Genomic DNA, 15,120 nt, shown 5'->3' on the forward strand with positions numbered 1-15,120 from the left:
GTGAATAGGTATCTGAGGAGAGAGCTATATAGGCTGAGCAGGGCTGCATCTACAGAAAGGAAAGCCAAATGTATTTTTGAGCAGCAGAATGCAGCATAAGGCCATTTACCTCCCTCCCAGTTTTCCTTTTGCACACACATTTTTTATTCTCCTCGTAGATGTGTATGACACAAATGATAGCATCTGAGTCTTCTGAGATTGCCATGTTCTCCAGGGCATTAATATATTTAAAAAGATAAAGACAATCATAGACTTACTGAACCAAATTCATCCCTGGTATAAATCCAAAGAGGTTAGTTTACTGGATTTCTTCTTTTTCAAAGTAGTCTGTAGTCAGCTGTGCTTTAATTACAGTGTCTTTAAGATTCTCCAGTCACCTTCCATGTGAATAGATATTAATGCTTTCTCCCATTACACCTTTCTCGCTAGATGTCTTAATTCCCCCAAATTTGCTTTCCAGAAATCTACTATGCATGTACCACAGCATTCTGTGATCCTGTCCCTTATTATCTGGATCTAGCTAGCTAGCTTCAGGTCATGGTTCCAAGCCACCCTGTTGTTCTTTCTCTCTATATCACTTCCTATCAATTGGAAGTCAATAGAGTTACACCAGGGACAATTCTGACCTACTTTTGTCAAACACAGAAGATTCTAAATGATACAGTTTAGCTTGTCCACATTCCCCATGTTCCCAGGTAACATGCACCTGCCTTAAGGAGAATTATTGTCAACAACAATACCAAATCATTTGCATATGAGAGCTGCAAAAAATACTTTCCCTTTAACTCTCTCCAGCCGTTGTTTGCTTAAACATTACTTATGTACATTTATATTGAGTCCCAACAAAACTACAAGACACAGAGTTCACTTAGTTATTTTGCCAAATAGTTCTAAGTTTACATTCAACATAACAAACACTTAACATGGCATCTTTTCTTCTTTATTTTTCGTATAACCCCAGGGCAAGCCAGGGGAACCAGGATTAGATGTAAGTATTTGATGTGTTATTTTAATTGCGGCATTTGCGAACATCAACATTAAAATGGGTGGTGTTTTAATTTTACAAATACTTATTTTCCATATAGGGAAAAATAGCAAACACTTTATCTCTCATTTTCAATTAAGTCTGCTGTGCCCAGAGGAGTGATCTGGTGGATAAGAAGTGGACTTACTGTTACACACTTATGGCAATACAGCCATTGGACCACTCCACTTCATGCCCCACAGATGTAACTGTGCCACAGCTTGATTGAATGCTACCTAGTGGCTGGATGAGGCATTTCGACTTCATTAAGAATGTATCAGACTAACAAAATCAAAATCCTTGTCCAGGCGATATGATACCATGAAGGTATATTAAACCATTAGCTTTCCCCCAAATAAATCAGCCACTGATGTGTGCAAAATATGTGGTTTCTTTCTAATTGACCTTGTAAGCTAGCATGCATTTGATGGAGTTGTTTGGAACTAAACTTACAAATACCTTTCTCATATTTAAAATTCTCTTGATAGGGTTTCCCAGGTCTACGAGGTGAGAAAGGAGATAAAAGTGAAAGGGGAGAGAAGGTCAGTATATTTTATATATTTCCTGGTCACAAAGGGCCAGATTCTGTTCACACAGTCATGACAACCCTTTTAAGCCAACAAGGTTAAAACAATGTAAATACGAGAAGAAGTTTGCCCAAAATTTATCCATTAAATTACATTTTTTGTGTGTATCTATATGTACATACACCAAAACCCTTTACATTGTATGTAAAATATTTAATAGAAATGTTTTCACATCAATAATAATTTCTCCTGCAGTCACTACAACACAAACATTGCAGCCCTGTGCCCTAGAGCATGAGAACCAAAGAATGAAGAGGACGTAGTCTAACCAATTTTTATTTTAGTGACCAAACTGCCAGAAGTGTTTAAAAAAAAAAAAAGAAACCTCATCAGTGGTGAAAAACATCAATTAGGGATCGGATCCTAAAGTTCTGACTTCAGTGGTATCTTGCACGAGCAAAGACCCAGTGAAAATTGAGTCAGTGTCTCAGGTTCTGTCCATAGATGCTTTAAAACTCTTTCTAGTGTACAGATCCAAGGTACTTGTAACCCAGGTAAGGACAGTTGTTAAAAGTATAGATATTATCTTGCTGGTTTCACTGACTAAGGTAAATGGGAACTGACTAAACATTTCTAACCTGTTAGTACTACAGGGCCTGCGTCCACAATAGAGAAATTTGCACTGCATCAATGTTAAGCAAGGCCTACGCTGGTGCGGTTTACTCCAGTATCTCACTGGTCTGAGTCCCTCTTTATGTCAAAGCAGTGTATCTACATTGAGGTAGAACTGGGTGAAGAATGGTAATTCCATTTCATGGAGGATTTCAAGTTTTTAAAATTGTGGTTTTGTTCTGATTTGGAGCAAAACCCCCAAATTTTGAATTTTCCATGACACAGAAATCCAGGCGGAAAGAATTGTTTTGAAAAATCAAAATGATTTGTTTCAATAATTTCAAAACTAAATTCTGTCTGGCAGGGAACTGAGAGCCCTAGCTGAGCCAGGAGCTGGGGAGCTCTGGAGCCAGTGTAGGTGGGCTGATGGGGAGATAGGCGCATGGAAGCCCTGGGGAGCCCCAGCTGAACCAGGAGCCTTGGAACTTAGGAACCAGTGCTCCCAAGCCAAATGGCTCCCTGGGCTGCCTGGGACTTGGGCAGCCCAGGGAACTCAACTGGCATGGGAGCTGGGGAGCCTGGAAGTTCTCGGAGCCCTGGCTCCATGACAATCTGCCGGGAAGGCAGGTGAGCTGGCAGAAAAACAGAAATTTGCCTCATTTTCAATGGAAATTCATCAAAATCAACATTCCAGCATTTAGATTTTGACAAATCGGCATTTTCCAACAGAAACCCATCCCATTGGAAAATTTCCAACTGGTTCTAAGTATGGGTTTGCATCATTGTAACTACCTCAGTGTATCTACACCATTGTGAATCATTCCGTGAAAATGGGAACACTGGAAGTCTTGCTCACATTAAAATTGAACTGTCATCTTTCTCTGTCAAGTGTGGCTTAATCTTTTTATGGTGTCAACAGGGAGAAAGAGGAATACCTGGCAGAAAAGGAGCCAAGGGGCAAAAAGGAGAACCAGGACCGCCTGGGTTGGATCAGCCTTGTCCAGTGGTATGTGATTATTTTGCACAAGAGGAAAGCTTTACCTTACATTCCATGGCACCAAGAGTTCCCATGACATTCTTCTCTTGACTCTGCTGTCAGTTGGAGGGCTGTGTTTAACAGCTCAGTTATTTTGCACTAGATCAGAGCAGATTGCTATTGTTTTCTGACTTTTTTTTTCAGTGTTTCTTTTAATCTGCGCTGCTAAGGCATCAGTGCTCAAGACATATCGGCTCAATATAATGATCCTTTACTTGCCAGATAAGACCTGGCTAAAGTAATAAAGATAAGGACCTTGTGTTAAGGACCTTCTCATTATATTTAAAAATCAAAGATAGATGTGCAGTAGATAGTTCACCCTTTTAAGAGTGGTGAGTGTTTTTAGCCCAGCACATTTCTGTTCCGATCTTGGGGATTTGGAGGACAATGTGGTACTATGAGAAGAAGATTAGATATTGAGTCAAATTCATTCCTCAAGTCACCAAACATTACTTAAGTGGGGTTGCACTGGGGCTGAATTTGGCTCATTGTTTTCTTCAGAAGTTTATAGTTGATTGCAGTCCAAAATTCTCAATTTATAAATTAACTCAGGTTAAAATTAGACACCCTTTCGTGTGAAATAAGGAAAGCTCATGCATTAGTCCAAAGGCCATGTTTTAGGGCTGGTCTGGCAGTCTTGGCACATTGTGCTACCATGCACAAGGGGCACCTTTTCATTGTGAATTCCCCAAGCTGTCAGTGAGTCCAGGGGAGGAGGTATGCCGTTGAGTGGTCCCTCTGACAGTGCTCAGAATGGGACCAAAGGGCTGTCTCACCTCAGACAGCAATTGGGACTGGTTGAGAGCGAGAGAGAATCAGAGAATCTTCCATCCACTTCCTCAAAATTGCTGGTTTTTAGACACCAGCATTAATCAAACTTACTGTGTGTGTTTCCAGAGTTTCATATTCATTTGATAGGCCCTAGATCAGTGGTGGGCAACCTGTGACCCGCGGGCCACACACAGCCCGTCAGGGTAATCCACTGGCGGGCTGCATGACGGTTTGTTTACATTGACTGTCCGCAGGCATGGCTGCCCACAGCTCCCAGTGGCCGCCGTTTGTCCTTCCGGGCCAATGGGAGCTGCAGGATGCGGCGTGGCCACCGGGAGCTGCCGGCGGACAGGCTTACGGACAGTCAATGTAAACAAACTGTCTCATGGCCCGCCAGCAGATTACCCTGACAGGCTGCAGGTTGCCCACCACTGGCCTAGATAGCACAATTAGATTCTGGTTTATGTCAAGGTAGACAGGTGAGTGAGTTAATAGCTTTTATTGGACCAACTTCTGTTGGTGAAAGAGACAAGCTGTCAGCTACACAAAGCTCTTCAGGTCAAGGTAGTCCTCCTTTTCTAAACTACTCTTTTCTTTATACCTGTAGAATGGGTGTGTTGGTGTTTATCCATCTTGGTAAAATGCTTTGAGAATTATGGATGAGTTACTTTTTTTATTTATTAAAGTAACATTGTTTAAATCAGTGGTTAAAACTTATTCCAGCCATACTGATCTACTGTGAGGTACATGCTTTAAACAAGGTACGATTCTTTGTTAGGCCTGGTCTACACTTGAAACTTTTGCCAACATAGCTTGTCAGTCAGAGATGTGATTTTTTTCTTCCTTCTCCCTACCTCTGACCAACAGAGCTGTGCTGGCAAAAGCTCTGGTGTAGACGCAGATATACCAGCAAAGAAGTGCTTTTGTCGGCATACCTTACTTTTGTTCATGAAACTGGCATAAGCTATACCAGCATTTGTAACTCATTTTGGCTTCTGTGGATCAGCTTTCTTTGTGTGTCAAATTATTTTACTTCCATGGTTTTAAATTTGCTGTTACAAAGTTATAAGACGCTTGTCTGATGACAGAGTTGATGGTGTCTAGATGAATTTGCTATTCTTGTCATCAAAAATAGATTTACAGTAATTTGAACCCATTTTCTTTCTGTTGCTAATGAAATTATGTCTGTTTAAGTAACTTTTCTGTGTCTTTCATCAATCTCAACAAGCAGTTCATTTTTAAACAGGGAGATCGTAATATTAAAGGCGATAAAGGGGAGCCAGGCTTACCAAGCCTGCATGGGTTGAGCACACCCTGCCCTTTGGTATAGTATCTCTTCTCTTTTCCTTTCTTGCATGGCTCGTGTGTCTAATTGTTTCTGCTTCTGTAAAGCCCTTTCATGAGGGATATATGAGTGCATTCCGCTAAAGAGAGAAGGAAACACACATTAGATTCAGAGCCAGTTTGTACTTCTATGGAATGGTGGTCATAGGAGTACACTGACATTGAAAGAGCATTTGTTGTGTCAGAATCCAGTTGCCCGCACATATTAGCTGTAAAGTCAACAGGTTAAAGTGCAAAGATTATGTGAAAAGGTGTGTGCTTGGCTGTGCTGTGGAAAGCGACTCTGCATGGCCAACTGAAGGCACTTGCTGTGAGAAACATAGAAAAATATGCATGTTTAGCTGGTCTATATTCTTCTTCCAAGCAACCAAAGGGCAGTACACAGTCATTCTTCCACAAAGTTAAACGGGTTCCCACATGGATCAAGGAAACCAAATATATGCGGGAGACCCCAGTGAACTCTTGACCTTTGCTGTTCAGAATAGTTTTATCTACCAAAGTATTTCCCATTCAAATTACAGCAGGGCTTTGGAGCTGTGCTCTGGCTCCACTCCAGCTCCAGGCAAAAACCTGCAGCTCCACTGCTCCGGAGCTGCTCCGCGCTCCAGCTCTGGGCTCTGCTCCAAAGCCCTGAATTACAGGGAATACTTCAGTACAGGTAAATACCGAGGTGTGGTAAATATCAAGATTTTAATGGCATTCACTGTATATGGAATCTGTTTTCTTCTGTATGTAGATAGTATATACGCTTGCTGATACAGTATTTTCATTTCCTAACTACTATGCCTGTGGATTAACCTATACCTGACCCTTCGTTTGAGTAGTTGTCATCCTGCACTTCCTGACCTGCTGCATAGTGTTGCTGTGTGCTGTTTCAGTCTAGGAGTAGATAGCATGCTCCCTGTGTAGTGTTTGCAAACTAGTTTTTAAGTCTGTACAGTGCTTTGGGATCCTCTGGGGGGAACGGTGCTATATAAAGTCGGGTGATTATTATTATTGCCAAAATAAATATATGGGTTGTATATTTTTAATTAAAAGTTCTTGTCTGGGGCAAGATGCTGACTTTACTGTACTTGGCAAGAGCCAAAGGAGGAGAACAGGACATACTTGAACCCTGAGTCATCTTGCCAGCAGAAAGTGCAGGACAAGACAGAGTGGGCTCAGGGTTGGCTTTGACTGATGGATGTCTGAATGTAAGAGCTGGATTCCTACTCCAATCCTCCAAACTCCTCCCATCCCACTGTACCCCCAGCAGAAGAGGGCAGGAATTTACCTCTAGCAAATAGTGTTCAAATGGTTTGGCGAAGTGCTCTCTTTCAAAGATACTTCCTCAGAAATTCAAAGTTTTATGTGGACGCAGCACGAAGACCAAACATGTTATAATCACTCTGTAATGATATAGTAAAAGATGTGTTACTATAGCATGAGCTGTGTATCATGACGTGAGTAATGTTGGGAGAGTGTCATTCCCCTGCCACATCTGTCACACTGGGCTTCATGAAGGTTGGGTTATCTTATGAAAGTTAATGCACAATATAAGTAAGAGGCTGTGAAATGATGGACAGTAGGGGCCTGGTTTTTAAAAGGAGCAGCCCAAGGTTCATGTGCATTTTTCACTTATTCTTACCCATAGTTACCATGACTGTGCACACAGACCTGGTATTTTCACACACAATACCTAATTAGTTACCTTTCTACCGACTTATGTGTGAACACCCAATTTTCACACATACACACAGTAATTTACATGTGCAGAATGTACACAGATAGCCTCATGCTCTTTAAAAATCCAGCACCAAAAACTGAGTATATATAGGTAGCTTAATCTGCTACTTCTTCCAGTGTGGCTTTGAGCTGGAGAGCTGGTTCATATTCACATCTAGCCCCTTTCCCTTCTAAGGATAGGTTAATTAATTCATTTGTCACATGCACATGGTTAATTTTTTCCCCCTCACTATAGCCAAACTTTACCATTTTCTGATCTTCACAGTACTCTGATACCTCGGTGTGTCTGTAACTAAGCATAAAAGGCTCAATCTTTACACCTGTGCTCCCACTGTTACTCCATGAGTCATTATTATTTGTATTACTGTAATGCCTAGAAGCCCTGGTCATGGACCAGGACTCCATTGTGTTGGGTGGTGTACAAAAACAGAACAAAAGGATGGGCCCATTTACAATCTAAGTGAAATCTTATTGAAATCAGTGGAATGACTCTGGACTTCTCAAAGGATTAAGTGTTGCAGGATCAGACTAAAGAAACTGAGATGTCATTTAAAAAAAAAATTAAACAAGAAAACCACCAAAAGCTGTGTGTTCCTGCAGAATTCCCTCCATACATACTTCTGACAGCATTAACCCCACAGCCTTTTAAATCAGGTTGTGAAATGAATTCACTATGATTCCAAGTTTTTTTTATTACTCCTGATACACTAATTATTTCTCTTGCATATGTATTTTTGTTTATACAAATATATGTTTTTGCATGGTAATTAGAGTCAGTCTTTGTCGGTTGTTCTGCTGAATCTTACACCATCATGATGAATGGCCTGCATTTTTTTCAGCATGACACTTAGGTAACTTCCAACAGAAATGACACCTGTGAATTAATTTTTACAGGGACCAGATGGACTGCCAGTACCGGGATGTTGGCACAAGGTAGAGTGAAGCTCCCTGCTTTAGCAGTGGTTTGAATTTGGTTGCATTTTGAGCTTTTGTTGGTATTTCTGAGCTTCATTTAAACTGTGCAAAGGAAAACGTACCTTACGTAGAAATGGCCATACGAGATCAGAGCAGAACATATGTATCCCTGTCTCTTACAATAGTAGAACCAGATGCTACAGAGGAAGTGCAAGAAACTCCATAGCTGACAATTGCTGAATACCTTACTCATAAACCTTGTCCATAAAGAGCCAGTTTTTTTCAGGCCTGGCTTTACCAAGGCTCCATTTTTACACTTCCGTTTAGGGACCCAGTCATGTGCATAGTTAGTCAGTTTAGTAACTTGATTAATCATGGGTAGCTCACATTTAGGGGAATGGGATCATTCATGTAATGAAAGCTACTCAGTGTGCAAAAATCTGCAGGTTTGAGCCCTGGTTTGTAGGCACACTTAGATGTTTATGCATCCAAGTGGCCTAAATTACACTGACAAATATTTGCACCTGCCAAACAGCTAATCTTGCCCAGAGAGTGTAGGGCATGTGTATAGCATGTGTATATATAGTTCATTTAGGAAATATAATATGAAAAAAAATTAAATGTTGTTGTGCTCAAATGAAAACTAAATTAAGCCCAGATTTTTTAGATAAATATCCCCCAGTCTAACCAGGCAATTCAGAATGGGGATTGTGCCGAATGCTTCCTCAGCAATAAGTTTCGAATAAATGTATTGAAATTACTTTTTCCCAATATAAAATCCTCTTGATGACATCAACAAACCACCAAGTATTTGAGAATATAGCAATTTTTGAGAGTGTATCATTTTATGACAGCACAGATACCATGGTTTTCAAGGATGCCATAGTGCTTGTGAAATTACTGTCAGGGATAGCTTTATTGAATCAGGAAAGGTGGAAGCTTGTTCCTGTGCTGAATGTCCTCTGCCACCTGATTAGTGAAGGTGGTTGGCTCAGAAATCTGGGTTTAACTTAATTTCCATTCTAGCTTTACAGTTCTCTGTTAAGGCCTGCCCATACTCTAGCTTTTAGCCATGATTTTGAAACTAGATAGAGTTTTGGTCTCTTTAACCAAGTTAAAATCATTCGGTTCCATACAGGACAGGGATGCTGGAACAATTTTTATAGTGGTGGTGCTGAAAACAGAAATCGTGTATTTGGTTATTACAACTTCAAGCCATGGGGTGCTGTTGCACCCCAACACCCCTAGTTCCAGCACCCTGATACAGGAGTATTTCTGCCATCACAATAGTGTGTCCACGCCTACCACACTGCCTGAAAGTGTTTGTATCAGTGCATTCTAGGAAAATCTGGGCAGCTCTTCCATAGTGCCTCAGTAGTGGGGATAAAGCATCTAAATGACATGCACACAGAAGAGCAGCAGCACACAGGACAGTGCATTGTGGGATATCTAGTGCACAAACAGCCAGGAAGGAGGACTGCCCAAACCAATTCCCTGCGTATGGTTAGGGCATTTTCTCCATATCACTAAAGGACAGTACTGTAAACTAGTTACAGGCAGAGAAGCATATGCCAGACTAACACTCTGGCAATGCTGGGACACAGGTAGCTGACCAGTTACTAATCAGATTTTAACCATGTGGTATGGGGATATAAATCAAGTTCAGAGTCGACCACATTACTAGCTGGTTACAAACTCGGAATGTGGGCAGGGCCTTAAAGGAACAGTATTTAATTCTATGTTGATTCATTTAGTTAATATTAAAAAGTCAAAAGGGGTCAATTCTTACAGCATTAACAATAATTAACTACTTTGCAGTGAATGAGTGTAAAGAAACATTCCTGTCTTTGTGATTAAAACATTGTCTGTGTGTTTTTTTCCAGTGATCTCTAACCATGAAGCATAAAGTATGTAAATAATGTGACATATTTTGATCTTTTAATTTTTGTAAAAAAATATCAACAGTAATATATTGAACTTTTTTATACTGGATGCTGTCATTTATAGACTTTTAAAATGTTATAAAGTTTCCCAAGCCCATAAGACATGCATGGAAACATTGGGAGTTTATATACAAACAAGCTGCAGTGGATGGGAATAATCGTATTTGCTGCTAATGCTACTGTGTGGACTAACAGTACTGAGACAATTTGTTGCCTAGTGTGCCTTAGAGCATGGAGGAGAAAGATCCCTCTTCTAAATTTGGCTTTCAACTCTGCATTTCTGTTGCACACTCACTAAAAGGGTGAAAAAACATGGCTGAAAGCAAAAAAGAAAAGAAGACTGCAGCCCTAGAAATGAAAGAAACTCATTTGTCATCCGGCCAAGTGAAAGGACTTTCAGATGGCAGAGAAAACAAAGCCAACCCCATTCCCTGCTACATGCTCCCACCCTGATGGAAATGGTAAAGTTTTGGCTCAATATGATGAACTCGGCCATCTGTGCATGCTTCAACTACTAATGACAAAACTTGTATCTCGGGAAGAAACTTACTTTTAACCTTCTGGAGTGTGTGGCTGAAGAGTTACAAGAGTCTTGCTGGGGATTCCATCTTTGTTACTGCAGAATCCAGAGAACCTGAGAAACCTCATCTGCCAAACACACTTTTTAAAAAAATTGCTATCTTAGGCTCGGCGCATAGTGAGAACTCTGCTAAAGTCTTTTCTAAAGCAAGAGAGCACTTACGCTGGGGGGATCCCAAAACATGGAAGAGGTCACAGTATGAAATATGGTATTCAATTCCCTTGGTTGGTGGGGCTTGTTTTGTGAACATTATACAATTTGATCTGCATACTCATACTTTTCCTCCACCTCTTTCTCCCTGTCTCTCTTTTTCTTTGCTGTAAATGAGTTTGAACTCAGGCTCAGTCTATACCACATACCCACTCAAAAATACTGGGTGAACTGAGATTACAGTGACACAGTAATCCCATTCTGCAAGTTACCTTGACCAGTTCCGTTCCATTCTTGAAGAAATGAACACCCAGAAAGCCTAATGGTTTCTCTTTATGGGATGGGGAGAGGGCTTAACAGTAGATACCAATGACATTGAAAAGTGTCTAGACAAAACTTGGATGTACCGGTAAACAGGTCATCAGAGCCTATTTCCTATATCAGGTAAAGCCTAATTAACCAAAAGCTCAAAACCCAGGCTTTTAGGACATGCTGATTTTGTTTGTAGGTGATGTACTAGTAGGGAGTAGTAAGGTAGCCAGGCAGATTGGAGAAACCTAAAGTGATTACACAGCCATCAAGTACACTGATCTTGGATAGGAGCTGCAACTGCATGCCTAGCCATAGAGTGGAGTAGCAGTGCACCACCCACAGGGAACGGACGGCATTCCCATCTTGGAAGGAGCTCTAGAACTGGCTGAGGAGAGTTGTCTCTAAAAGGAAAAAGTTGCATGGCAAAAAAAATTGCAATCTTTTGATCTCTGTGCTCCTCCCAATACACTTCTTTAGTAGCATAATGTAACTAAAGGATAAAGAGAGAGGAAACATCAAAATTTTGTGCCTGTGGTGCTTATTGTGGTGTTCCAAGCCTTGTGTTTAGATCATTATTCCATTGAGTCTACTGGGCACATGCAGGCTTGTGATGAAGTGAGGATACTGGGATAAAGGCAAGAATTACTGAGCTTTGCCTGTACAAGTTAACCTAGTGCAGAGTTAATTCCAGCTCTAATAATACGAACAAGGGTAATGTGCTCAGTACTGTATGCTGCTCTCCATTAATATCTCCAAACAGATGATAGAAAGTTTCAGAATGATGCCTATGAATTATCATCCATGCTTTGGTGCATTATTTCTACTGGATTTATTTAGGAAAGCCTCCTAGACAACAGAGTGCATTTCCTGTACACTGATTAATGTTTGAAATGGACATACAGATCATCATGATAGAAGATGTGGACTACATAAAAGATTCACAGGAAAAGTTAACTTTCTTATATTTGTCAGCCACTTTGATTTTGTATTACTTGTCTTTTTTTGTTTAAAGACTATAAAGGTGTATGTTGTATTTTTTACTGTTCTTTATAATTATATTGATTAAAACTCAGATAAACTAATAGGTCAAGAAACAGGAATTATATAATTTTAACCAGCAATAAAAATGCATTTTAATTATTTCTAATTCAGGAGGTGAGCTATCACTTTTAAGGGGAGATTCTGAAAGGCACAAAGGGCAGTATGCACCCAATTCCCTAGTTCGTGTTAACATAGTCAAACAGGACTATGTTAACATGAACTTAGATATCTTTTAGAGCACGCCAACAGAATCTACATGGGGCATTTAGAGTACAGCATACTGGAGTGCTTTACAAATCACACTCTAGTGCATTTTCCAAGGCAATGTAAACAAGCCCTAAAGCTAGAGTGGTTTATTTCATTCACTGTTGTTCAGGGCAGTCCTGGCCGTATGCTGCACCCTGTCATTTCAGTCATGTTAAATGCCCAATTCTTGGTAACAGTTACAGTACAGTTGCCCTGTCTAGACTAGCCTATGCAGAATTTTAGGGAAATCTTCCATTGTTGGTCTAGCATTCGTATAGCACAATCAGTGCAAGCAACAGTATGATTGCACCAATGCTATAGTAGTAGTAGTGGGAGATCTTCCTATAATTCCCAATGGGAAGATATCCTCTGGCCTTGACTACTTTCCAAATATTTCCCGTCATTGCAAGCTTCAGTTCAGTGCCACCAGCATATAGACATTGGTACCCTGAAGTAGACTCACTTCCAGCATTTTAAACAATCTGATGATGTAAGCCTGCCCTTATGGGGGGGACTGTAGTTTGCAGTTGATGCAATTACATACTTGGAGGTTAATCGAGGAATGTTTCTCCTAGTTAGGAAAGAGATTGGGAGAAAACCCAAACTGACTCCAAACTGAAAATATTTCTTTCCAAGCCTTGATAGTTATTTTTGGTAGTTAGATTAAGAAATCAAGATGTTGCCACATACTTTTTCTTTCACAGATTGCTTACATTTTCTGTATATATAATAATGATGAACTTATTTCTCCTGTATATTTAAAATGTCTATCTATGAATGTTTTCTCCTAATGCTAAAGCTGAAATATTTCTTGTGTTTTCTAGAAAACCAAAGGATAAAATGTTTTAGTCAGCTTTTCAGTTTTATACTTTCATATGTTTGGTGTCTGATGGTCTTTAACTAAACAAATCATTGCTATGTGCTTTCTGAACTGGTCATTCTTGTTAATGCTAAAACTGGAAAGGCTGGAATCTACCCATGTCAAAAATATCTATTAAGTATATTCCATATTTTTAAGCCTGTCTGATATATTACCACGGTTATCTACTATAAAAAGGTTGTATGTTTGTTATGGCCAAGACTTCCATGACAGGAACCCTGTTCTTAGGGTTGCTTTTTTTTTGTTCGTTTGTTTTCTTGTTTGTTTGTGTTTTTGTTTTATTTAGTCACAGTGTCAAATTCCTAGATAGTGTAAAACTGGCATCAGTCCACAATGGAGCAAGGGTCCTTCATGATTTTTTTACAAATTTTGTCCCCAATCCTGCAGTCAGACCTGTGCAGGCAGACTCTTCCACCCACAAGAATCCAACTGCAGGATCAGGACTTTGGTGTTCTCTACATACCATGTAGTGGAGTTTGAGTTTTCAACTATTAGCTAAACACCACTAAATTGTGTTATGTAATTCACAATAAAATAAATGGTATTCATTTAAATATTCTCATCACTTCCTATGGCAAACAACTTAAAGTATTGTTATGCCATGACACTTCCAGATTTATTGCCATGACAAACAGCCAGTCTCTGCCATAAATAACCTTTCATAATGTATAATTATGCATCCTTTTGGCAGGAAAATTCAATAAACAAAACTAGAGCTATTCAATAAACAAAACTAGAGGTAGTACCCATGTTTTGGTAGATTGCATGGCAACTGAATGGTTGTTTAATGCTGCCCCCTAGAGGATATGTTTTCTAGCAAAATAAGTAGCTTTGTCAGGGAAAGGGGAATCTGATTTTTCTGATGTTAATTTGGGGGAGAAGTATGGATAATTCTCTCTTGTATTTTTATGGTTGAAATATCTCTGTAAAACAGAATATTTATTTAAATACAGTTTCATATTTTCAATTTTTTTTTAGTTTGTACATTTTCTGACATGTCACCATAATGGGAAACACCATAAGCTTCTCATTTGTTCTTATTTAATTGTTACCCTAGTAATTAATTCATGTGCTTCTTAGACAGACACACACACAAAAAATTGCCTGAGATTACCAGCCAAACTTCTTTGAGAAGAGAGAAAACTCTTAAATATTTTCCATATTGTCAACAGATTTATCTGAACAATGAGCCAAATGTACAAATAGAGAATTAAAAATCTGACTATAAAATGTAAACAATAAAAGCTGCTCTTAAAAAAATTATCCTTAGACAAGTACTATGTATTCTTGGCCCAATTCTACTCAACAGAATTTACACCAGTGTAGCTAAGAATAGAATTTGGCCATCTTTTTTTTAATGGTACTTGTTTCAATTAGGATGCCCTGTAACCTCAGTATTGCTTTCCCTCATTTTATGCATGATTGTTTTTACTTTGTAAGAATTTTTTACCGGACAATGATAAAAAACGATTTATAAGTAAATATTTGCTGATGCACTTAATAGATAGAACTGCTCTTCCTATCTGTTAGCAAGAATTTTTTTGAAGTATTTAATTAAATATTTTCACAGATTTCAAGCTGCCCAAGTCACTTTAATGTGCACAACAGGCACAGATGTGGCATATTGCCTTGGGTGTTACTGACCTTGGCAGCCCTACAAGACCACCTTTATGCAGAGATAAACTGTTTCACTGCTAAGAATAACTATTCTAGGAACGCAGATAATTAGGAAGGAAGAACAACTGATCCCTTTAGTCCAGGGGTTGGCAACCTACGGCACACGTGCCAAAGGTGGCACACAAGCCGATTTTTGATGGCACGTGGTGGTGGGCTGAGCCTCTCAGACTGCTGCTGCTCTGGGGTTTCCGCCGCTGGCTCCTGCCAGCCGAGGTCCCACCACGGGTCCCATTCAGCGCCCGCTGCCGGCCTGGGTGAAGGAACCCCAGGCTGCCAGTGGGCTGAGACCCCAGCTGGCAGGAGCCAGCGGCCAAAACTCCAGAGCAGGGGTGGGCTG

General features: G+C 39.9%; 1 protein-coding gene across 5 annotated transcripts in view; it reads left to right on the forward strand.

Moving 5' to 3' along the window:
- COL23A1 (collagen type XXIII alpha 1 chain) overlaps window positions 1–14,997 on the forward strand; it is a 322,706-nt gene extending 307,709 nt beyond the window's left edge. For 2 of the 5 annotated variants that reach the window (XM_039486352.1, XM_039486354.1), the window contains 5 exons: window positions 962–988; window positions 1,513–1,566; window positions 3,083–3,169; window positions 7,934–7,972; window positions 9,838–14,995. In XM_039486352.1, the coding sequence (XP_039342286.1) occupies window positions 962–988; window positions 1,513–1,566; window positions 3,083–3,169; window positions 7,934–7,972; window positions 9,838–9,840 (210 nt within the window). In that variant the 3' untranslated portion in view covers window positions 9,841–14,995. Of the gene's footprint in view, window positions 1–961; window positions 989–1,512; window positions 1,567–3,082; window positions 3,170–7,933; window positions 7,973–9,837 lie in introns of all 5 variants that reach the window. The other 3 variants (XM_039486353.1, XM_039486355.1, XM_039486356.1) reach the window with 3 other exon arrangements.
- The last annotated feature ends 123 nt before the right edge of the window (window positions 14,998–15,120 follow it).

The sequence above is a fragment of the Mauremys reevesii genome, linkage group 8, assembly GCF_016161935.1.
Source record: "Mauremys reevesii isolate NIE-2019 linkage group 8, ASM1616193v1, whole genome shotgun sequence".
In the NCBI taxonomy this organism is placed as follows: domain Eukaryota; kingdom Metazoa; phylum Chordata; order Testudines; family Geoemydidae; genus Mauremys; species Mauremys reevesii.